The sequence below is a fragment of the Planococcus citri genome, chromosome 2, assembly GCF_950023065.1.
Source record: "Planococcus citri chromosome 2, ihPlaCitr1.1, whole genome shotgun sequence".
NCBI classification, from domain to species: Eukaryota; Metazoa; Arthropoda; class Insecta; order Hemiptera; family Pseudococcidae; genus Planococcus; species Planococcus citri.
Genome location: NC_088678.1, coordinates 39,458,266 through 39,485,062, shown reverse-complemented (window position 1 = coordinate 39,485,062; position 26,797 = coordinate 39,458,266). Strand labels below are relative to the sequence as shown.

Sequence of the window (26,797 nt, the reverse complement as noted above, 5' to 3'; positions counted from 1 at the left end):
TCGCTTCACTCCAAAGTTACAAAACAGAAAAAAATCATCTATAAAATAAATTTTCGCGTCGTGAAAGAGGAAATTGAAAAAAAAAGTTTTTACTTATTTGCGACTAGAAATACGTGTAGTGGAATGAGAAAAAGTGTGTAAATTATGAAGTAACGGCGACTAAACATAGAAATCATCAGATATATAAATTTTTAGGGGAAAAAATAAGATCGTAAAACAATGAAAAATGGGCAAACCGTATTTCCTAAAGTTACTAGTATCTACAGAAGGTGGAATGTACATCTGTTGAAAAATGAATGAATGATACGTTAATTTATGTCGCTAAGAGAGCTTTATTCCACCTACACCTATTGAAAAATCACGTTGAAAATTGAAAAACAACAATTTTGGTACCTAAGTCAATTATTTAGAAATTAAAGTTTACAAAAAATGATAATTTATCTGGTGATTTCTGAGGCCAAACCTTTGTTGTACTTTGAATGAAATTTTCAGACAACACATAGAATTGATAACTGATTTGGAAATCAGACATGAAATCTAATCTAAATCTTAGTCATGTAAAAATATTCATTAGGAGAAAATGGAAATCATCCATTGTTTACTTTCCATTTGCTAAATTGGATTTTATGTCTGATTTTCAATTCAGTAATCGTTTCCACGTGCTGTGTGAAAATCTCATCCAAACAATAGCAATGTGTTGGCTTCAGAAATCCAGATTAATTACAATAAGTATTTCGCATTTTTTTGTTTTGGAAAGAAAATTGCAAAAAAGTCGTTTTTGGAAATTTTTTCATTCAAATACACGTTTTTCGAGTTACGAATAAGCAAGAACTGTGTTTCAAGTTGCCTCGTCTTTTGCAACGTATAAATTTTTTTGAGATAGTTTTTTTCTTTTTTGTTACTTTGGAGTGATGCCTTATGATGAAATCACCAGATCTTCAATTTGAGTTCACTCAAACGATGAGAACCTCGAAAAGGGGCGAGCCGTCAGCATGCCCGAATGCCATTGATTTCCCACGAGCGCGCCGTGTGAACTTGACCAACGCTCGGGCAATATACTCCGTGCTTCTGGCATGGGTGTCCGGATTGTTACCAAAAAGATACAAAAATATAATAAACAAAGCATCTATGATAATATAAACTTGATTTCGGATTCATTTTCGAAATTCAGTAAATTCTTTATGGTAATTTTCAATCATCTTTAATTCATCAAAAGCACTCCTACAACAACAAGCTTGCTTTCTGCTCAGCTTCAGGTATCAAACCTTGTCCATACTGATCTTTCAACTGTACCTATGTAGTAAGCTACTAGTCGCTACTGATAGAATTCTGGACAATTGGAAAAAAACAAACTGCTTGCAACAAATAATAATAAAATGAACATTAAATAACTTACTCAAACTTCAATTATATTTATTTTCTCGTGCTGTCATTATATTTGTTCAATTATGTTTGAAATAAATGCACATTTATCTTTTTACATACGATCATCAGGATTATAAATTGGTCCCAAATTATCCTCATCCCTGATTTCCCCAGTTCTATTTTGATCATCACTATCAACGGTATTTTCTTTACCTGGCGATGAATTATTCATTTGCTCGAGGTTTAAATTAATAGCATCCAGAGCTTTCAACAATGCCTCTTGTAATGCCAGTGGATCAGTACCGTTAGTGGGAACATCATTTTGGCGAGATCAGCTTTGGAGCATCATCCAGCTGTAAAGGCATATGAGCATGAGGCGAACCTCTAAATTAAAATTCTATCCCGATATAAGTAATTGATAATATAATGTTTTCCTAAAGTACATTCTTGTGTTTGTTAAGTAATTTTAGTAATTTTAGCATGCCTCTCAATATTTATGATCAAAATATCTAGCGGCAGAAACTGGATCTGAACTACATGATTTTGTTCAATCAGTATATAAGATAAATCTTGAATATCATCAACAGTCAATAATTCGAACATTGCTAATAAATCAAGCCATTTTGTTTCTGCACTAGACAATGTCATAAATATATTTGGTAAACCTACTCACTCGTGGTCAACTTACTTACTTGTATCTCGTGATAATGTGGACTTCTCTTTTTTTCTTGTTCAAGAAATGTTGGGATACTGCGATTATGTTCATTAAATTAAAGTAATTTATAAACGCAATCTTTAAACATTAAATTATTAATAAATCCTTCATTTAGTATTTGACAAGCTGTGTATTTAATGCCTGCCATTTCACGTGTCTGTCTCAAACATAATTGCACATGATTCAACAGTTTGAGGACATGTAAGTAATTTTGAAGCGAAGTACATGAAATATAAGATACGGTTCACAATATTTACAGTCATGCCTCCTTATTTCACTTTGCATTACTTTTTGGTAGGTCGAGTGATTTGGCATACGTCTTATTGAACCTGAAAATATTTTAACAATTGTCAATGAATTAGTGTGAGTATCTCTTAAAATTGGCAACTGAATATATTTTAACAAATTAAGTAAACACGTTTCATCAACTAGAAGATGTTCTTGTTTTGTGCTTTCAAGTATGCAGTTAATTTTTAATAAATCATTGATTTCTTTATCATCACTAGAATTACTAGGAATAATTTCATTTTCATGAGTATCTGATATCTCTGATAAAACTATACTACGTATGCACTGAATTGCAATCTGAATCAAAATCACCATCCTCAAGAATTTGCTTACTAAGTACATGGTTTCATTAATGTAATAATACTCATTCTCTATCTGGATTTTTTGTGGAAGAATAAATTACTAGATCGCAACTTTTAGTATGCGTTATGTCAACTTAACTGGATCTGTCCATACCAACTATGTATTTGTCTGTCTCAGTGTGACTTTGTCACTTCCGAAATCAAATTTTTTCATCTTTTGCAACAACTCTTTAGGTGCAGGAATGTTCTTTCCAAATTTAGGCGATTTTATTTCAATGATTTTGAGGTAACTGGCCACTTTTGCCATGTTTGGCATACGTAGCCATCTAAATTTGAGATTCTGCGTTAGCCTATTTCCATTGCTATTGAAATCCAACATCACTTTTAGAGATCTATGTATTGAGCAGTAAAAAAATTTAAACTCGCTTATTTGGAGTGATTTCGTGTTTTGAAGATATTGCTCCCTCTTCGGAGCTAAAATTTGTTTAGGGTGATTTTTAACCCAAAATACAGGTTTCGACTGAATTTTATCGAAATTTTGCAACTATTTTTTTTTTCACGATCTGCCCTATCTTTTGAAGTATCACAAGAATTTATTTCGATGATTCAATTTTATAAGGGCATACATTTGAAGTAAGACTTTTTTTCCTAAAATTAAAATGTGTATAAGATGGATAATGGTTACTTGCGACCGTTCAAAACTTCAATAAGAAAATTAACGGAGTCTATAGAGAGTTTCTCGTATCAAAAATAAAAGGAAAATATCAGTACAAGCGGCATTTTTAGTTGAAAAGAGAGCTATGATACTGCCGTCGCGCCACCGTCGTCGTCAACTACGACGTCGACGATGGTAGCGGCGGTGAAAAGTTAAACGTTGGAAAATGGCGGGCGTTGAAGCGGGAAAGCTGTGTCATTAGTTATGTAGAATATGGCTTAATATTGTATTATAATGATGATTGCACTATAGGTTCAGTTCCACAGTAGTCGTATACCGTATAGTGCTCGGGGTAGCGATGGAGATGGTGGTACGCGCAGTAGTTGACTTGAAGGAACGGCGCGGCGGATACGAACAGGGTAGTTTTCCCCTACGTCATTTTTCGCGCTGGTCCTGGTCGGTGTTCTGGTCGCGGGGTCGTTTGTCGGCGCAAAGAGAGGGATGCGAAATAGCGGTTACATTGTTGTGATGAACTTTAAAGGGCGTGGTTTACGAATCGACAAACGACCAATAAGCGAAGTTAAAAGTATATCTGAAATTCAATCTTCTCTCTTATGCCAACGTTTTTGTGTCTGCGAAAGAGAAGAAATAATGTGAAAAGTATCTTTTACCCCTTGTTAACCTTACATATCGCGCTCGTCTGGATATTTTCCAACCTTTTACTTCTTGCTTTTTGGTCGTGTGTGAGAGTGCTGTTTTTCCAACACAAATCTCGGCGATACGATGGTGAGAGTGGTATCGTTTTTCGACGTCGTCGTCTTCGTCTTTTCGTGGTTTATTGGTGTCAATTTATAAATTACGAGGGTTGACGCGCGTATAAAGCGGTTAAATTTCGTCGTGTTTTTTCCTCTCGTCTTTTTTTATTATTTTTTTGTTGGTCTCGAAAAATAAAGCACGTGGTTCTCGATCGTGATTTTTCACCGTTCACGTTTATAGGCGATTAGATTGCCGGTGATTTCCGATGCTGAAAAACATGTCGAACGGAGACGAGGAATCGGGGACTGCGAGTATTTGTAGCCGATCTCACGTCGTCAAAGCCGAACCAGAGCATTATTCCGATCGAACAATCACCGACAGCGATGGAAGTTTGTCGCCTAACGAAACGATGACCACTACGAACCGTACAAGTTTCTGTATCGATGCCTTATTAGCCAAAGATAAACGTATCTGTACCAGTTCACCGGCTACATCCACCAATTCCCCTCATAGTTCGAGAAGTGCTTCCATATCACCCGGATCCGAAATCCAGGAACTGGGCCGAGCTCCTTTCACCGACGACGGTATTCATTTACCTACAACCATATCCGGCCGATCGTCTAATCTGCTGATGACCTCGGCCGCTGCCATCTTAGCCAATCATGGCGGAGCTAATCACGATGGAAATGTAACCCCCAATGGGAATTTCTACGGATTGTATCCGGTCGGAAGTTCGGCTTTTCAACCGTTACCACGAATGGATATCAATTCTAGGACTATTGGAAATATACCCGGTGCTGTGAGTAAAATGCTGACCAGTCCTGTGGGACATTCGACGATGACTGCTGGACACCTGCAGCAAATGCAGCTCGAATGGTTTGCCAGAGCTGGAATGTTTTACGCTGGGCCTAGATTACAAGAGTCTTCAGGTAGTGTTTTGGTTTTGAATTGGCCTAGGCATTGCATGGTGGAAAGCTTTGCTCGAGATTTTCGTGTTGTAGGCCTCGACTTTGAACAGGTGATCCGGCTGACAAATTATCGACCAGGTTTCCTAAAGAGCGATTGTGCAGAACATTGGCGAAAAATAGGCCCATAAAAAAGGCGTAGGGATTTTTTTTATTGTAGTTACTCAATTTTTTCATCGTTACCGCAAACTATCGCGGATGTGGTGTTGAAAAAAAAAACCGTGATACGTATTTTTCGCATTTATATCTGACAACCCTTCGTATATTTTAATATAAACAAGCGTGTATGTTTAGATGATGCGTGTCATTTACCTGCGAACTAGGGGGTTCTCTTTCTATTTACATTGAGCTTTGTCAGCGGATCATCTCGTTTATTTGTTTTTGCATATTACGCGTGTATATTTGGCGTTATTAGATACCTAGTTTTCACTTTTTTTTTCACAATGTCGAATTGATATTTGTCGGAATTTTCCCCTTCTTCTGGGTGAAATTTCTATCGTGAAATGGAAATGAAGTCTAGAAATGAAATTCACTTGATTTATCAAGGTTTATAGTTAATATGTTTTTGAGAATTTTGGTTATAAATGACAATACGTATGTCATCTGACCGAAATAATGCTCCAATTTCTTTTGAAGCCCCCCCCCTCCTTCATAGCCAATGTGACGGCTTTGTATCAGCACCTACATTAGAAACGGTCGCTCAAGTTTGTTGTGACGTCGTCGAACGAAAAAAATGCTGAAAAATTGAAATTTAATTTTCTGAAGCTATGAAAAATGTATATCCAACATGAAATCCTTGATAATTGGACATTTTTCTCAAAACTTTTCGAATACATCCATTTTTGAATGAGGCTGCTAATTTTCTGCTCGATATGTAGGGTAGAATCATGTATCGGAATCACGTTTTGTGCATCGGGCTCTATCTTCTTCCAATCGAAATTAGTTTCTATTTCTTCCTCTGAAATAAGTAATAAAATATTGCAAAAAGGTACAAACAAAGTTGTGCTTACTTCGTTTATACTTACTTAATGTTTCGTATTCTTTATTTAGCTTCTCGGCTTCGTTCTCTTCATGGAGGGTTGCGGTGGTTTTTTTTCAAAGCTTTTTAATTGGTTAACGAGAATTTCTTCTGATCTTCTGTAAACCAGCTGTCTTAGTTTTTCAAATTCGTTACGGAAATTGGTCCAGGCAGCCTGGTCCATCATTGGGATTTCGTAACTCGAACTGATATAAAAGAAAAAATAAAAAATTAGTAAACATTTTAAAATTGCATGACAATATAAAGTAATGGTTTTATATACTCACTGTGCTTTATATTGGGTTTCAGCTACAATCATGTATTGGTACATGATTATATTTAATTCTGCACGTTGTTGGTTAACAAGCCAATAGTGGGCATTCGGTAAATCTCTTTTGCGAAGGTATTCCGCAGTTACGGAATGTTCTCGAACCGTCTGTTCTACCATAATGGAAGTATTATCGAATGGTACATGAATATTTTCCGGGATTTGCACTTTTTCAACGTAAGATTTTGTCAGATTTGTATTTCTTGATTGAATTTCGTCTATTTCATCATCCGTGAACCCGATTGGAACATAGGTTACTAACCTGGAAAAAAAAATGAAATCATCTAATTAGAAAAAATAATGATATTGAAAAGCATCGAATAAAAATATAAGCTTAATTTCGGAGGTGATCGATGGTTATCAATTATCATGTACGAGTGGTGGAGGAAGTATGTCTGTCGATCTTGTTTTACAGAATCAGTCAGATTTGATGAGAGATAGGCAATACCACCTTCGGATTTCGTGTTGACCGAGTCACGTAAGCTGCGTTGAAGTTTTTTCAAAATTGAAGAAAGCAATGCTTGAGAAAATTTTTGAAAGTATTCTAGCACTTTCAATTTTGCACATTTTGCACATCATTGGTAAATTAGATTTATGAACATTCCTACGAAGTCGAGTTATATTCTTTTTTTTTGCCGAAACTCAAAATTGAAGACGTTAGGGTAATGAAAACCTCTTCAAGTTTTTTGCATTCCATTTTTCTAAAAACCCCAGCGCGTTCAATTTTTAGTTGAAGGTACATAAAATAAAGACAATCCAAATGATGAAAATTAGGATGTCCTTACCTACTTCCTGCAGATAATTCCACGTTCGTATTTTGTTCACAACTGAAATACATAGGACGCTACAACACTGAAAATTTTATCAATCAATCGAAATCGCCTTAAATTTTGTTGGTACCTATAGTCAAAATATGAACGCACAAGTAGATAGTAGTATGAGTCTTTTTTCAAATTTTGATGGAGCCTAGCATAAAATCATGGCCAAATGACCTCAATAAAGCGCAGGAAAATTTTCAGTTTTAATGGTCAACGTATACTTGTTTTAAAATTTTTGGTGTCGGTCATGGTAAACCAAATACTTACATCTTCATGTTCCATTTCATTTTTGAAAAGTTGAAATTTTATGTTTTAAAAAAACTATGCCGAAAAGAAAAACGTAAAACATATTACTTACTATTTATTGCTAGTACTAAAATGTAATTATTCTGAAAGGATACATTTGAATCGTACATGCAATATGCTGACTGAATCTTAACGCATAATTAAAAAAAAAACCAATCTGCATGATAGGACATGAAATTTTTTTCTTACCACGCATATGAAAACAAATTCTCATCTTTGCAGCTCGTTCTTTCTTTTTTTCCCGAATTGTTTCGCAACATACATACGAGTATGTCATATGAAAAGTTCAAAATTAAGAGTTTGTATTCCTCTTACTAGGCATCTTATATTTCTCCATTTGATTATACAGAAATATGTATTCAGGGTGTCTAACAGGTACTGCAGGTACTGCAAGTACTGTAAAAGTACTGCATTGAAATCCTCGGTACTGCAAGTACTGCAAAGTACTGCGTTTTGCCTGAAAAGTACTGTATTTTTCTCAGAATCATTGATTTAAAATTTTTTAAAAACCTCAAAATGAATTAATTGGTGAAAATTAAAAAAAAAAAATGTTCATGTTGTACCTCAAAAGATGGCAACACTAGTTAAATTAATACCTGTAAAAATTTTATCAGAGCGTCTTAATCGACAAATAACAACCGGTTCAAAAATATTTTTTTCTTTTGGGGGGGGGGGGGGGTCGGTGTAAGCTGGATAAAAAAAATAAGGTAATGCAAAAGGTACTGTAAAAGTACTGCATTTCTTCGGAGAAATTTTGTTAGACACCCTGGTATTTCAGTTCTGAAAAACAAAAAACAAATGCAGAATATCCTAGTAACAATTCATTCAACAAATTCATAATCTCGTATTCTTATTTTCATTAATATAGGTTTTTAAATTTTGATCAAAATGGTAGCCTTTGTGCTCCTTTCCTCATATAGACCGGTGAAATCCGAAAACAAGTTGTTTAAAAAAAAGGTAAAGATTAAGAAGAAACCTCATAGTAATTTTTTATAATTTTTTGGTAGCTTTCAACTTGAGTAATGATTATGAAAAGTTGAACTTACACCTCAAAATTTCAGTTTTGAGCCTTTCAAATTTTAATGATCGAGTTTGAATTTTTCATATTTTTTTTTTAACTGCAGTCTTGAAAGTTTAACCAGTTTGATATTGTTTGAGCTTTCAAATTTTCCTACTTTCTAGCTTCGTTAAGAATAGAAAATTCGTGAAAAGTGAGAAGCTCGCTCTTCCCTTTCCACTCCTCTCACCTCCTAAAAATTAAAATGGTGGTTAAAAATCAGAACGAAATTTGAAGAGTTTGCTTCGTTTTTTGTTCGAGTTGATGTGAAGAGAAGTCGAGAAAAAAGTGTAAGAAATTGAATTAAAAGTTTGAAAACCAAAAAATGTCTGTTGAATGAAATTTTAAATACTTTGAATCATGTAAGCATTATTTTAAAAAAATGAATGGAACAAGAAAACTGACAATGAAAATCAAGAAGCAGACAACTTTGTAAATTGGGGGAAAAACGGGAAAAAATCCTTTTTCAGTGACATACGCATTTGGATGATTTAGGTACTTGCTGGTTTTAAATCTATTCTTACACAAATTATGTACAATAAAAAATGCATTGAAAATGGTCTGTGTCTTACTTTTTACCTGTTTTTTAAATGCTATGATTGCATATTTACCCACTTGCAAGGTGAGGTAGAGGTGTCAGCAAAAATAAAATATTAAAAAAATGGCGAATCGTTAGCTTCTTGGTGAATATATTTTCATCATCAAGTCGTAGTTTATTTGTTGTGTTCCAAAAATCCATATTTTGTGCAGTATGATGTTTTTGAAACATGAACGACTGATTTGGGTGATACTTAGGATTCATCGTTAATTTAATTAGACTACCTACATTTTTCTTTATTTTTGAACATCGTACATTAATAATTTGGATTTTTCGGCGATTTGCGTATCCGTACGTACAATTGCGAAAGATACACGCGAAGTGGAACCCCTAAAGGAAGATAATTTTGCTAATTGGATAAACACCGCGATACTCCTCAGCATCATCGTGTATCTCCATTCAACCGAGCGACGCGACGCGATGTTGATTCCCATAAATAATTCATTTATACGGTATAACTGCCTATAATAGCGTCCCGAGACGCGACTCATGACGAATACAGGGGGAGGATGGAGTTTGGCGTTCGCGAGGGTAAAACGCATTAATCAGCCGAATATAAATTCGCCCAGTGTATAGAGTAAGTATTGTATTATATTACGAAACCGCGTAAAAAATTCTCATACCCCTTTCAAATTTCGTACTCCCTCGCCCCCTTTCTCCTCCATACCTTGTATACTTTCTCTGTAGCAGAAGAACGTTACAAGTTGCCGAAAATTTGCGCTTTAGACTTTAGAGACGTAAAGATGGTACAATAACGAGTTGATTTTTTAGCATCTTTCTCTCTCTGTATTTCGCTGGCTGTAGAGAATTCTTCCCCTTTCGTTAATAGCGCCGGGCAACTTCGCCAGCGAGATTCCAACTAGCAGGGCGTGGTTTCGCTCTCAATTAGAGTGTTTTTAGAGAGAGACACGAGATGAAGATCCAAGTAGCTTATAATTTCTCTTTCACCGTGAAAAAAGAAGGGAGGGTTTTCCGCGCGGCTTAGTATAACAATACTGAAAAGGGGGGTGCTAAAGGGTGGGGAAAACGCCGCTATACCCGTAAGCTCCTTGGTAGAATTCTGAGTTTTAGCTGGCGCTTCTATTACCCATGCTGTTGCTATGCCCGGTAATTAGCAACTTATACTAATGACTGTGTACCTTTTAAATAATACTTTCTTATAATGCTCGCTTCCATCCACGGCATCGTAACCAGGCTCGTCTCGAAGTACTGCGCGCCCCTCCCGGGCACGTCGCCATTTTCCCGCCGCTTTTCCACATATTTTTCTCGTTTTGTTGTTTGATTTAAACAAAAGCGAAACTCTTTGCTCGTTTTAATTTTCTTCTCGTTTCCACTGATGATGCTGCCGCTTCTGTTGCTATATCTTTGTATTCTCCCTCGGATGCTTCGTTTCACCGCTACCGTCCGCGTATCCTTTGGTGCTCATTTTATTCGCGGCTCGGGGTATAACTAAGCGATATAATACCTTTTTACACAGTTTAAAATAATTACCGACATTATTAACGCGACAAGCCGAGCGTTTTTTTTTCATCTTTCTCGCTCTGACTTTTCTTACTCAAACAAACGCGCCTTTACTAATCCAACTTATGTAATTTACATTTGTACAAATTTAACGTTATGAATAAGTGAATTTTTTAGATCGAATTTCTCTGCAGTTCCAGTCATGTTTGTGCATTTGCATACGTACATACCTTCTTTGGCGAAATAGGCTGAAAAATTATTTACCTATCAGAGTTTCTTTTCTCGGTTGTATCAGTTATTTACATTAATATTGCATTTGAAATGAAATTCTCTGTGAAGAGATATGACAGTATTTTAATGTGTAATTTACTCACTTGACAGTTTCCGCCTGAAATGCCATTACACACTAAACTGAAATTAATTTAACGTTGAAACGTCATTTATAGTATGCAGGCAAAAAAAAGGATTAAACGCGTATAGTTCTTCCACAGCCAGTTTAAAACAGTTGATATGTACTTTTGTGAAATCTGTTTAGGAATATAAATTATCCGACCTCATTAGCCATTTTTAGGGAAATGTTTACAAGCAAAAGTAGAGTAAAAACAAAGTATTAAGAAACCGTTTACTTAACCGAACTCTACTGCCACCATTGATGGGAGTATTAATTGAAGTTGGCGGGAAGTGGACCCAGACAATCAGCTGACTGTATGGAAGATATTGAATTGACGTGCATTGTGCTGTCGAATTAGCTGCAGATTTTTCTTCTATCAAATCAACTTTGGTAGAGGAAATTATAGTTTACATTTTGAAGTATGTTCCGATTTCGATAATGTCAGTTTTTATCCGTGTGATCGGAGAAATTTTCATTGTAGCGTTGAAAATCTGGTCTAAAATGCTTTACTTGGTCTCGTTATCTTCATCTACATCCATCGGTTCTGTATAGACATAAAGTATGTGAAATGGCGGTGTTACCAATGCTTATCAATGAATGTAAACTCAGCCCAGGGTTGATTCGATTTGAATTTATTTAGCAAAAATATGACAACCAATTGCTTTACAACATCGATCATTAATCAAATAAATTATCCTGTATTTATTATGATTATTTTTTATATTTATATTCAGCGTAAGCCATTTCAAAATATCTATAACTCGAATTCAAGGGTAAACTTAAAGCTCTTTAGGGAAACTAAGTCCAATCTTCAGTGTTGCCCGAAATCCTTTATGGATTCCGGTGTCAGTTTCCCTGCCACTTCATCGTGTTCGTTGTTTCCTGAGTATAATAACAATCTGTACATTTTTTGTACAGAAGATCACCAACTGTCATTTTTTATGATGAATATTACAATTAGAATTTTCAAAAAATTGAATTTGTGTTACTGCCAGGATAATCAGGTTATTCATATCCCATTTGTTAACATCAAAGATGATCCCATCAGTGACCTCATTGAAACAATAGGAAAAATAATCTTCTTCACTAACATTAATACCTAGGTAGGTATATTCATTTTTTTATAATGACCCATAAAACCAGAATACTATGAAGTAGTGATTTCTGAAGAAACCATACCTGAACTTTTAAAATATGCAGAAAATGCAGTTTAAACAACAATGTACATAGTAATAATAATTAATTTTCAAATAAAAATCGTGTACTTAACCCCCTTTTAACTTCAAAAATGAAAAATTCAGATAAAATCTATTTTCAACTAGAACTGTAAAGTGCATTTCTTGTTTGTCTGAAAACAATAGTATTGGTTCGTTTTGCATTATGGATTCTATGAATCTGATTCGAATCCTCTCTTCGAATTGAATCAAGATTTCGAACGAATTTGCCCAATCTCATGTTTTCTGTTCGTTTTAACGTTGAACTTTTTTTAATTGTGCTTTGTGATTAGAAATTTGAGTTTGACGTTTCAAATTTTTTTTAAAATTATTTTTTCTTCAAAAAATGTAAACAATATGGATTTACTCATAGTGTTCTATGTCCTCCCTATTCCTGCCTGTGCTATCATTTCAGGACTGGGACCTTCTGAAGGCCTCCTCAATTCATTGAAATTTATTTTAAACTTGAGTGGCCGTTATTTCATGCCCCGTGCTGCATCATTTCGTCAGCAATGCTTTTGTACAGATGGGTAATGGATCTGAGTTTTTTACCTACAATTCACACATACTGACAACCTATATGGTGAAAATTTCATGAATCATGTGCCTTCAAGGTGAAGCTTTGACAAATAAAATAAAAAACTAACCGTAGAATTTGTCCATTCCTTGAATGATTCAACAATTTTGCTGATGCAACTACTTATGGAAGCAAATTAACCTTACTGGCTAAAGTTTCATCTGCAACTATAGCCTCAATGGCAAAACTTTCATCTAAGGACATCCTGAACATACACTTCAGTAGCATTAGTTTCTCTCCTTCTGTGTATGCAGTATGCACCCTGATTCTTGCTACCCACTTGACCAAGCATCAATGGGTAGTTTTAGAGTCCCAATGAAAATATTTATTTGTAGAGGTACTGGCACTGGATTCGGTGTTGTTTTCACCTGCTGCTACAACAGTCTGAAATGCAAATTGCATTTTCAGGTAAATTACCAGGAAACTAAATGTCATTATTGCCACGAAAATTAATGTTCTAATCAAAAAAATATCCACTTCATTCATTATTGAATCTTAAAATCAACATTATTATTTAATTCGAGCTATATAAATTGGAATTTTTTTTTCAAAAATAAACCAACAAAATAAGTAAAACGAATTAGTCAAAAGCACTATTTAAAATTATTTTTAAAAAATTATAAATTATGTTAAATCAAGTAGGTGTAGATTTAACCATTTACTGGTAAGTCTTTGGTGCTTTCATCCGTCATATTAATTAACGACTTCATTATAACGTTCTACAATGATGCCATGGAGTAGGAGGCAACAAGTTTGTAATATCAGTGATTCGGTTTGAAACAAATGTTCTCCAGGTTGACGGAACCTTACTCAACTACTCAACCAGGAAAGTACTATGACTATCGTTGAGTCGGTTTTTCCGAAACGTTGTTCTGTGACACAGCGTATGTGGATTAGGATATGTTCTGGCAAGGCTGGTGATAATATGTTTGACAAACTTGTTGTGTGTTGTTTACCTCATCAATGTTGGAAATGCTTGTCCGAAGTTCTTCTTGATCTCTAATGAACTGCATTTCTTCATAATAGAAAAGGGTTGGTATGTGAACACTTTCTGCTCCAGCACCAGATTTTTTACTGTTCTGAACTTTACATTTCCTCGCAGTTCTCAGTGCATTTATTTTTTTTTCACATTGTCTACTGTAGAACGGAATTGAGTTGCTAATTTTTTGTAAAGGAATGCTCTTTGAAAGCAGAAATAAATTCAAGTACTACTGTACGATCCATCTTTTACAACAAAACTGTCAAATTTCAATATACTTTTTATCAGTCTATTCGTTTGTCAAACATATTGGAACGTGTGAACCCAGCTTAAAACCGCTCCGCATAACTGTAGGAGAAGTACGGATATGGTTTTGACTGGCGTCATGCGAGTTTTTTTGCACCATGTAATGATGATCGCTAATGATTTACACTGAACTTGATAACAATGTTGGTACCTAGTGCAAATTTCCTAAACATATGAAAACCATTTCGAATTTTTTCTTCACATTCTGAAGTGGGCACTTGAGACTATGAATAAATTAAAATCGAGTTTTCCACCACTTTGTATGGAATTGAACAAAGATAATTTCATGTTTCAAGGAAGGAATTTAGTATATTTTATTTCCAATGTTCGAATTTCTATCCTACTCGGAATTAATTGCCACAATAGTGCGCGTGGGTATTTGTGCTACATGATGGTAGAGAAGAAAATGGAGCAGCACGAGAATAACATCAGATAAAGGTGGTCGCGACGAAGCGCAGGCGGGTATTAACAAAGTTTTGCTGTGAAACTTTCGCTCACTTCCAAAGAGTAAATATCATCAGCCATTATGAGAGCCTTATAATACGCTCTCTGCCGGAGCCTTCCGTATACCAAAGTAACTAAAGAAACTACTCAATCAACTAATTGAATTTAACCGCTGACAAAGGGGTACACTCTCGCGACCAAAGCGCACGACTAGGAAATGAAGTAGAGAGAACTAGAGCCGTAAGAAACAAGAGTAAGAGAGAGAGAGAGTAGTCGGTCACGGGTAGACAGATCCAACAAACCCCTTTAAATTATATCTAAATCATACTTTATATATACTTTTCCAATCAGACTCCCGGTACCTTTTTTTTTCATTCTTCTTTGCCCTGCTCGTTACCTTTCTCTCATTCGCTATACCGATTCTTATTTGTTGAACGAGTAAAACCGTTTACCGATATTTTGCGAGTAGTCAAAATTTCATTAAGATCGGATGAGTGTATCGTTTTTAACGATGTTGCGAACGGAAAGAAGGACGAAGGGGTGGATTGAATTCGTATCTTTTATCGGGTGTTCTTTTTCTGGTGCGGGCAGGATTTCGATTTTTTATTTCATTGATATCGGAGTTTCACTTAGTTTCCCTTAACTGAAGAAACCCTTCATGTATAAATGCTACTGTAGGCGTAGCCACCTTGCATTTTATACATTTACGATGTTCCGAAGGATAGGGTACTGGTGGAGGTTGCTGCTGTTCTTGATCAACGGGCTGTTCTTTGGGTTGCTGGGTTCGAAAGCGATGGTGTTTTGGTTGCGACACTGGGAGCTGCATTCGTCTCGGGGGCGACGGCGATGAGGATAGGTATGAGGATTCAGAGTTTGATCTTGATCTGCTTCTGCGCCTTGGTGTTTTCTGCAGTACACCCGATTTTGCTGTGATGGCTCCCATTTTCGTGACATGGCTGATAGTTGGCCATGATTTAGTGGCCGTTATCGTTGAATGCTGATTTCATGGCGATACTGATCTGTAATTTTATTTACCATGGCATCAGGTCAGCATCCTGTGTTGAGTTTTCATGTGATTCAATGATTTTTCCATTAATTTCTTGTTTTTTTGCCATCTAATAACAATTACTTTGACAGTAATGTTTTTATGTAGCATTTCTTCATTATTCATTTTGAATGGTTTATAATCTTTAATGGCAATTGCCCCTATAAAAAATTAGAAATTAATATAATATTCAAAACATACTTATTTTAATTGAAATTCATATTTTTTTCAAATGTTTTTTGAACAATGCCAATTTTGTGTAAAATAACTGATGCTTTCAAGGTATATCCAACATTTTCATACAACATATCAATGGGATGAATTTCATCATTAAGCATACTCACATTAGGTTTTTTCCCAAAATAAATAAAATAAGTATAGTTCATTAAATGTGAGGGCGCGTACGGAAAGGGACCTACCGACCAAAAAATGAAAATTTTTTTTTTTCCTGAAATTGTTGTAGGAACTCTTAGAGAATCGAATGGAACCTCCCAAACCTGCCAATAACTCCCATTTCATCGAAATCTTTCGCTTCTAAGTGAACCATGACAGAATTCATAATCGAAAAAACTTGAATGCAGTGCATAATCTGACCGGTAGAGGTCATTGGAGGGCGTGTGTGAGTGTGTGGTAAAGTGTAGGACCTTCGAAGTTGGAATACCCCTACGTAATCTTACAGTAACAACAAGAGAAATAACCGCGCGCAAAACTTTAAACGGCTCTCCTGTAAAATTTACGTTTTGGTCGGTAGGTCCCTTTCCGTATGCGCCCACACAAATAGTATTTTTTTAATTCACAGACTTTTGATTTTTTTTCCTCATTTAAAACATTTTGATCTGTCAGGATTAAGAACAGATTAAAAATGGACACATTTGCCAACATCACATCAACAAATGTAATATTATGGAGGTAGTGAATTTTTAATTATTGTATATCACTGTCACAAATTCTCACCATGTCTCGTAGAGTACATGGCTTCTGAGGAGATCGTTGAGCCATTCTTCACGCCGTTGAGGCGTTATTCAATTTGACTGTGATCGGTAGCTATCTGGTGTGACCAAGAGCCATATTGTAGAAAAAAGTTGAATTTATGGTTCAGTCCAGCTTTTGAATGACCGTTTTGCAGCAGCTGTAGCACTCTCTGAAACACAATAATTGACATTCTAAAGTGTGACTGAAATTCTTTTTTAGGCTTATGATCAACAACTTCAATGAACTTCTCCATTTGATTATTCGTATTATTGGATATTTAAATGATTGAAGACGTCAAAATCTTGATAATGAAATAACATATCGATAAACCTAAAGCATGCTCTGAAAAAAAATAATTTTTCAAAATATTATTATTATTAAGTACATATTATTATTAAGAATGTTCAAGAAAATATGCGTGAGTACTTACGTAATTCTTGGTATGATTCTATAAAATCTTCAACCAACGCTATTCTCGCATTATCTGTTGGTGAGCCTGGACGATCACAGTGAAAAGGTGCGATAAATCGCGAAATAAAAGGGCGAACGATTAATCTGATCGAATGCTTTAACTTGGATCAGAGTTCAACTTCCTATTCTGTTGCACCATTGAAAGTTAACACAAGTTCAGTTAATCCAGCGTTAATGCAATGTTGCAGCGTTATTGATTGAAAATTCCACAGAAATCGTGGCATTGTCTCAATTTTCTGTGATAATTGTTTCTTTGGGTACAAAGTAGTGCCGTTGTATTTACAGTCCATGTATTCTTTTTGGGCATGAGAGGTTTCGAGGGCAGTTGAGTCTTCTTGGGCAGTTCCGGCTTCCAGGGCAGATGAGGCTTCATGTTCAGTTTCAGAGGATGTTTTGTTATTCCAGATCCAGATGTGGGTGTGATGGAATATTCTTGTAACTACAAGATGGTTCAGCATTGAAATTTTCAGGAGTGCCTGAATTTTGTGGGGAGCTTTCTTCTATGATAACGATTTCTGCACATAAAATTTGCAATATTATTGAAAAGTTTTGCAGCTGAAATGAGCTACTAAGAAATTATCATCACTCATTATTACCATCATCATCACCAGCATGAACGTCAACTACTGTAATATTTTCTAATCCCTGTAAGTCATTATCTACTGTGTACTCTTCTTTTTCAAGGTTCATTGTATCATCGCTTTCAGGTTGATAAAGATCGTCATATCTGTCACCCTGACGACCTATATGTGACAGAAATTGAATATGAAAAAATAATACATATAATAATGAATAATATAATTTAGCCACTCCACTGCTGCTGGTGGAAGAAAATCACAAATTTATTACCAAAATCAGTGTCATATTCTGAACCAAATCCATGTTTACAGGGCCCCAGAATGTCATTTGCCATTTCAGGAGTGGTAGTTGGCGGAAGAAGGGGTGCAGGGAGAAAAGAGAAAGCGGTTTTAACAGATATGCTGGAATGTTTATGGATGGAGCTTGATGGAGGGTACTCGAAACGTATGGTACCCTCGAACACACTGCTTACCATCAAAGCATCGCATGTAAAATGACAAAAAAATTTAAATAAATATTCGAGTTTCTCGCGAAATTTTAAACCATTTTGATACGTCACAACACTTTTTTTTTCGAAAAAAAAAAGGTTTCAAGTTGACACCTTTGCTCGAAAATGAGATAATACATACTAGCCAAAACATGAATAGTGTTACATTGAGCCTATTAAAATACAAATTTGTATGATGGAAAATTAATTTAAACATCTAGATAAGTTGAATCCAAAATTGAGAAAATCATAAAATTGAAAAATCTTTTCTGAAAGATTGATTAAACTATAAAACAAAAATGAAAGTGAGTATTGAATATTGAAACTAAATTAAAGAAATTAATTTTTAAAGATAGATTGAATTTAAATCTTATTTAAATTTGAGAAAAATTTTGAGTTGAGAATTAGTTTCTCCGTGTTTTTAAACCACTTCACGTCAGTGGATTTGTAATAGAAACAAAATAATTATTATGAATACCTACCATGCTTTTGAATTACACATCATGCATTTTCATGAATATTCCATTTTGCTTGCAAAAGTGAAACAAGTTAGCGGATGTTTTGTGAAATCATAAGTGATAGGGGCATTATCCGAAGTGTTTGAGGGTTGGTATTATATAATGTGTTTCCTTCTGTTTGCCCCATACACCATCTTCTTACTGTAAATCTGTTTGGTACCCATCCAAAATTTCACTCGAGCCAAATAACGATGTTTTTTAAAGCTTTAAACGATGAACTCAGTAAATTGTCAAACGAAATTGGCAATTTTATGGGTTGGCGCGCATTGATTCTCAGTATGATTTTCGTTCTGGTCTGGAAAAAAATTTTTTTTTGAATAGATAGTTAGCCTAATTTTACATTGACAGCTTTGCGCAATTTCTATAATCGTCGATCATACAATGAACTGTTTTTACCGAAACTAACATTATTTCATAAACACTTAAACACTCTTATCAAAAGACTTTTAAATTAACCGTTTCAAAAATCAATTTACATAAAATGTTGCCATTCGAGGACATCATGAAGTTGCAGTAGATTACAAAGCTGCGGGGGTATACAAAGCTACAAAACAGTAAGAGAAAGAGAGGCTATTCATTTGGAACGTGTTAAAATCAACTTTTATTTGCTAAGCGCCACTAGACGACAGCGCGAGGGTGAGTACATAAGGTAGGAAGCCAAGTTTAAACTCCGTATAAACGTATTGTCTGTCTCTGTCTCTCTCGCTCGGAGGTTCGGCGTGCAATGTAATAATTGGACTGATAATATTTTGGCTACGGTAGCGATGAATATAAAATGAGGGGTTATAATTGCGAAAAGGCCTTTTTCGTTGGGAGCCGATGTACGGCGGTGCGAGCACCAGTGGACAGGCGGCTGGTGGAAGATGTTGTAATTTAGAACGTGTTCCAATGTTTACAGAAAGCAAATTGTCCGCATCTGTTAAGTTCCATTCCGTGCGACGCCTCTTCGTCTCCTCGCGCATCCTTTTCACCCCGCTCCACTGCCCATTCGCAAGCCTCAAAAACATACAGCCTTTTCACAAACCCGAGACGCAGTTTTACATTAGGAACTTTGCACACTTCACTAACTTAAGCTAGTTAGGACGGTCCAGCTGGTAAACAACTCCGCTGCTTTTGCTGTCCCCGGCCCCCCCGCCATCCACCGCGAGCGTCGCTTTTTCAACTTGTACCCTTCCATCGGAGCTCGTCACTTGGAGCTTTTATTCGCGGATTTGGATGCCACCTTCTCTATCTTTCTGGTTGTTTTGCACTCTATCTCGCTTTGTCGGTTTGGTGGTGGGGGGGGGGGGTATGTCGACAAATTTGTTACATTTGTGTCGACTCGCGACGTCGTCGACCCTGAGCTAACGTTGTCTTTCTATTTTTCAAGTTTATTGGATCATTTTATACAGCTATAAATTATTATTTTGAATTGATTTTAAAAAGGTGGTAGAATTTAGTAAAGTTATCAATTTTCGATTTTTCGATCACAAACTTGCAAAAATTTGTCTATCAATAGAAGAAAACTGGTCATCTCCTCTTATTAACTACAGTAAAGTACCGATGGATCACCTTTTTTCAAGTCGAAATTGGTGGGGGTAATGGGCTTGGAGGGTTTTTGAATACATATATGTATCTTTGATTGCTGGAAACATGAATTAGAGAGCCAAATTTCTCAGTTGGACTTGTTCGAAAAAATTTAATTACAGCCTGTTTTTTCTATTTTCCAAAATTTACTTACATTGAAAAAATATTCAAAATTTAGAGATAGCACCGAATCTGACTCATTGAGAGGTGTAAGAACGGTGTATCACTATCCATTGTTTATCAATAAAAATCTTACCTATGCTGTACCCATACTTCAATCGTATGATTTGGATTCCAAGTTGAATCGGCTATAATCTTTTATGTAGATTTCTGTGCTCAAGGGTTTTATTAAAGCCTTGAATTGCCAGCAAAAATAGTTCATATTTCCGTGACGCAACTAAACAACGATACAAACTTCAACTTCTCGATCAATTTTAATAAGAATTTTTTTTTTCAAGTTTTTTTCTGTGGTCTCCACCCTACCCTTTTCGTTAAACTAATTTGTAAGTCTCCTTTGGAAATAATCATTGATCATTGCGAAAAATCATGGGTAGATAATCGTAGGTAATGTATGTATTCGAAAATCTCATGTTTTTCGTGTATAATAACGCGCCACTATGTTATGATTTTTTTCCAACGTTGTGCTCATTATTACATACTATAATAGTAATACGGAGGAATCTGAATCCGCAATACACCGAACCATCGTATCAGTGAAACGCGCGTGTACGATGAAAATAAAAAGAAGGGGGTTAAATACGTACGAGTAGTATAACAATTTGCGTATATACGACACCCAAAGACGTCATCCCCTTTACCAGTGTGTTTAACCATAAATTTCCCATAAGTATGCTATAAGACCGCTTCTTTTCTTATTTTTTTGTACTCGGCTGCCTTCAACTTACCATTTCATGTTACAGTATAAAATAGGGAAAAAAATCAGCGAATGTAAATCTGTGTGCTCTTTCTCTTTTTTCCTTCTTCGATTTACTATTTCGAATTTCCTCCACTTTGCCTTCTTTTTTTTCCTGTTACGATGTGTTTGTTCATTGCTTATCCCTGTTCTCCTCGCTTGGTGTACCAACGAGTCGACTATACATATATTAAACCGAGACGAAAAACAAAACTGCAGCAAAAGTGAAAAATGATTTTTGCATGTGGTGGCGACGATGTTGCTCGGTGTTGATACTGTTGTGCCTGTTTTGGGTGCCCTTTATAGGAAGAAATAAATTTGGTTGCAGTCGAAGTAGATCGGAATAAAAGTGCATGCATCTTGTACGCTTATATGAACATGAAGAATTTGGGGAGGGCGTTAAAAAATGACAAAATTTTGTTGCGTTGATATACTCGTCAAATAGGATCATTCAAAATTTTTCAATGATATGGATGTGTAAAATGCGTAGGTCTAGGTACTTACTGTTGTGTTGGTTGCATATGTTGGGAGCTTCTCATTTAACAATTCTTTAAATCTATAATATTTTAGCCACGGTACACCTGAAATAACATGAAATGTAGTTTATGACTTACTTATGCGAATCAGGTTGAAAACATTATTGAAGAAAGATATTCACTTACTTTTTATCCAATCGATAAGCTATAGAAGTGTTTGAGGCTTACTTCAAGCTAACAAGACACATACCAAAACTAAAATGGGATGTAGATCTTCCGCCTAAGACGCGATTCGACGAACCTAAGCATGTTGTTGTATTTTTGTCTTCATCTGTTCTACACCTCAATCATATTGTTGATACACCTGCTGTAGCATCGATTCTCGGCTTCAACCTTTCATCGCAATAATATCCTAATTCCTTTTATTATCGCGCCAATAAACATATCCCAACGAGCGCATTAACGGGTAGACGATATCTCGTATTGTGATTTTTATTACTGTAATTACTCAACATAAATAGGGTTCAGAATAGCAAAAAAAAAAAAAGCTTTATCGATAAGAGGAGAGGATACGAGTCGAAGGGTCGTGTTTAATAGATAACAACAACATTGACTAAACGGTTTAAGACCCGTTTACCCCTCACTTCATGGCATCTTTTCAATTGTTATGCTAATTTAATTCTGGCCAAAAGTACCGAGAGAATTGTCGAGGGTGCGCCCAAATTTCACGCATAATGCACCGGCGGCTTCGCTGCGTCGAATGTGTACACAAATGTCGTCGATTCTGCGACATTCTTCATCTCCATCCTCCCCCTCGTGCACCTATTCGTCCTCATGTAGCCACACTCTTTTTTCCATGACTCGCGATCTCCTCGTCAATGCTCATTTTTGCGGTTCTTTTTTTTATCATCCGGGGTACTAAATTTGTATATTACCCTTCTCTTTTAAAGCCAGAAAGTGATCAATCGAGTTGTTTATTCATAGCATGTGGTCGCACTTTTCATTCATTATTCTAGGCACACTCGTCGCTTGTATTCCTTTTCAACGCCTTTTCACTGGATACTTTTAACAAGCGATCGGTTCCCTTCTCTTGTGCGCTCTATATCTCTGTCTCGTATTCGCAATGATGTATATACTATTTGCTCTCTTACTCTGTTTAATGCGTTTACACATAGCTAGTACGAGTATGTACCAAATGTCCGTGTGTAAATAGCCTGTAATCGTTCATTAAGCGGGTAAATACTCCAAGAACACATGCGACTACAGTTTTTATAGCTCGTATTTTAATTTAACAACGTCGTCGGTCTAGAGTTTATTTTTCGTCTACGGCGTGAGACCAGTTTTGTCCGTGCGAGTATGTCGAGGTATTTCTAAAAATTGAAGGAATTTTGAAAATTCACTGAGAAAATTTTTTCTCCAAGTCTTACGAACGAAGATGAAATAATGTCCTTAATTGTAGAAAATCAAAACCGTGGGTTATTATTCAATTTAATCAAACTCATTCTATCGAGACTCACTTATAATTTCATTGAATTTCATAACACAAAAATATAAATTGGCGACGGATGATATTCTCACTACGCAGCTACGGTTGAATCTGGCGGATGCACATCATTCTCTGAAAATGAGTTTTTTGAAACTTGCTAAAACATCCTGGGTACCTACACCTAGATATTGCAATAAATGAGGGGGAAAAAGGTTAGGGAGAGGGAGGAGCCAAAGAGCTATCCTATGGCTCCAAGTCAGTAGTTCGGTATAGCCTTTTCTGTGGGGAAGAAAAGTAAACCCAAACAATTCACCGAAAGTTCCTCTCCCCCTTCACACAATAATTACAAAAAATGCACATTTCAATCTACAATGATGAAATTTATACATAAAAGTGCAAACTTGAAAATAAAAATGAACTTGAAAATATACCTTAGCCCAAATTATGCTGGTGTGAACAACTGAACATTACCTGCAGTGTGCTATTCCAAAGTGATGTGATAAGCATACTGCGCTGTTATTATGCCTTCGAATTGTGTGATTTGAAGTGAATTATAAAAATTGTGTAGTACTTAATGTTTGCTGTAAGTTATTGTAGAGACATCTTAGTAAACATGAATTCTGCACATAAAGTATTTTTTTAAAAATTAACAATTTTACACGTAGTTTCTTCAAATGATGAGGAAAAAGCGAGCACCCGGATAGTTTATGCGTTATATCAAAAAAATGAAAAAAATGATGAAATGAAGGGCGATAGTTTCTTCGCAATTATTATTGCTTCCTCGAGTTTCAGAGAAAATATTGTTTTACACCAAAGAATGAAGAGATGACACATTACAATTGAAAAGTTTGAGCAAAAATGCGAACCGGAATTGCCGGCTACTTTTTTCCCCGCAAAAATACTTACACACTTTTTGAGCGAAAGCTTTTATACCTGTTGAAATGAAAATTTATTAGCGAGGTGTAAAATTGATTTATGAAAAAAAAATACATTCTAATTAAAGAAGTATTCTCACTTTTTTTTGGCAGTTCCTATACTTTGCCAATTTCATACTTGCAAATCACTCCGAGTTGAACACCGGGCAATCGTAATTTCGTTTTAAGGTTTCTGACATCTACATATGTTTTGAGACGATGGTTTCAGAAATGCCTTGAGCACATCTCTGATCGAGCGTTCTGAATTTTTCATATTTGAGCTGAGTGAAGAAGCGGATGAAGTACGTATTCGAGGAGTGTGAAGGAGTTTCTTTCAAGGTTGATGGCGACTCCGTGTATTTTTATTTCATTCAGAGCTTCAAGGTCGACAGCGAGCTTATTAATTGGCCATAGGCCAGTTTTGCCAAAGTCATTTACCGTGTTCATTGAAGTTACCGATTCGTTTCGAGTGAATGAAATTTTTGAATGAAAATGAACACTTACATGAGACCACCTCGAGTGTTGTTGAATGGAAAGGTTATTATTATTTCCCCTTTGCTTTGGCTGATCTGTGTTTAATTTTTAAACTTTTGATAATTTCAATCCCAATCTAATGTAAATGTCTGTATCGGCCAACCCTAACAATTTTTTGAATAAAAACAATACCTTAATTGATTCCTAGATGAAAGTTTTAAAAATGAAATCAGAAATGGAAATTCTATATACTAGCTCTTTCCCAATTAGGCAGTGTTGAGATTTTCTTGTAGGAGGATTTTCCATTTTTTAGAGATTTTATATGAGTAGTCTGATAAGACAACGATTTAGTTGGACAGTCTCAGAGTACGTGAAACAGAACAACATAGAACAAAATATTTTAATTATTTTTACGTCAGATTTATTTTCTTTTCAAAATAAGAGTGCTATGAATGATTTTCGTGATGTCTTCTTCCTTTAGGATTTGAATTTCAAGCTACATATCAGTTGAAGTATTGCCACTTTACCCGCTAATTATTTACCAAATGGGTAAACATGGCAAGTGACAAATTAGGTGATGCCATTATGATCCTGGAATTCCTTCCCTCACCTTCCTTCCTTGAGAAGTGCGCAAAACTTGGTTAGGATCATTTCATGCTAAATTACCCAAAATTCACACGAAAGGTCATCGATTTTTTTTCATATTTTGTCTGTCGGTAGAGGTCATCAAACGATGAGAAATGGCACAAACCGTGTAGGTCCCTGTGATTTTTTGCGAGCAGGAGGGACATTTGGAAATTTTTGAAATGGCTGCCAAAGTGAAAATTTCAAATGCCTCTGACGGTGCGGGTGGTTTTAATCAATTTTTCAGTTCAAACTTTTTCTTCATTTCATTCTATATTTCGAGGGCTAAATTGCTCATTGAGACAAAATCAGTGCTGCAACTTTTGATGATGTAAAAAAGTTAGTCTTAAAACTTGCAATACGTATTGGAAAGATTTATCCCAAGTATGCAGCAATAAAATTATTATGAATTTTTGCAACATTTCTGGCTGATATGACGTAGGAATTTTTTTCTTCAAATTCTTAATTATATCCAAATTATGTCGAAAAACTCATTTTTATGCAATTTTTTTCTCTCTTTTGGCAAGAAATAAATTTTATTCGTCAGTCATTTTAAAAATTTTAAAATACCTCTCCTGCCCGCAAAAAAATCGTTGGGACTAATCGATTTTCGCCATCTCTTATCGTTTAGTGACCTCGACCGACATGCAAAATATGAAAAAAAATCGACGACCCTTCGCGCAAATTTTGACTGATTTGGCCTGGAATGACCCATTAGTAAGCAACTCTTACAGGTACCTTACGCAACGCGCAGAACAGGTTACAAAACTTGGGTATCAGGTAGATGAACAAAGGCTGGTCATAGATCACTTGTTATTCACCCTCGTTCGCCATTTGAAATCGATAATTGAATTATATTTACCGCCGTAACTTTTATTGCCGCGAAGTGGCGAAAGAAGGGTCGTACCAGGGGGGGGGGGGAAAGCTGTAAAAAGGGGAGCCTCGTACACAACGACAAATAAATCGTTCGTCATTAATCGATACGTATTTGTCGGTCTGTGTAAACAGCTTGATACGATTAACGCCGCGCCACGCCATGTGAATTATAAGAGAGGCGCAAAAATACGCACCAATGTACAAAATTGACAGTTGGTACTTAGATAATAGCATTAAATTGGCGTCGTCGTTATAAATACAACGCGGTCGCGCTTTTCAATAGTATAATTTCATAGGCCGTCGGCAGCGTCCCGTAATTGGTATTTAGTTGAAAGGGACAGGCTTAATTTCCATTTCACGACGACGATGATTGGGTTCTGTTCTGTACACAGTACACACTATATTGTGTTTGTAAAAAAGTAAATAAATAAAAATTCTTCTAACAAGATTTAAAAGCGACGCACCAGGAGGATTTTTTTTATCGCTTGCGTGTTGTAGTTTTCGTAGTACTTAGCGTAGTTTTGACATTGCTGAAATACTGAACTGTAGTCGCTGATTTATGTAGTTTCGAACTATAAATAATGGACGATTTATTTTCTAGGTGCTCATCCGCACTCTTTGTTGGGTAAAACGCGGAGGCCTCGGACTGCGTTTACTAGTCAGCAACTTTTAGAATTGGAAAAACAATTTAGACAAAATAAATATTTATCCAGGCCGAAAAGATTCGAAGTCGCAACTAATCTAATGCTCACCGAAACACAAGTACGTGTTCGAACGCTTACAGCGTGAGATAGCGGTTTTTTCTCAAATGTCGAATTGAATATTTGTGGATTTCGAGTAGGCTTTTCTTCCA

General features: G+C 35.8%; 2 protein-coding genes across 4 annotated transcripts in view; both read left to right on the top strand.

Moving 5' to 3' along the window:
• The window catches only part of LOC135835731 (angiotensin-converting enzyme-like), a 138,653-nt gene that overhangs the window by 66,536 nt on the left and 45,320 nt on the right, over positions 1–26,797 (top strand). The window lies entirely within an intron of this gene.
• The window catches only part of exex (extra-extra), a 28,370-nt gene continuing 4,909 nt past the window's right edge, over positions 3,337–26,797 (top strand). The window contains exons 1-2 of the mRNA XM_065350135.1: positions 3,337–5,010; positions 26,546–26,706. Coding sequence (XP_065206207.1) covers positions 4,347–5,010; positions 26,546–26,706 — 825 coding nt within the window. The 5' untranslated portion in view covers positions 3,337–4,346. The remainder of the gene's footprint in view (positions 5,011–26,545; positions 26,707–26,797) is intronic.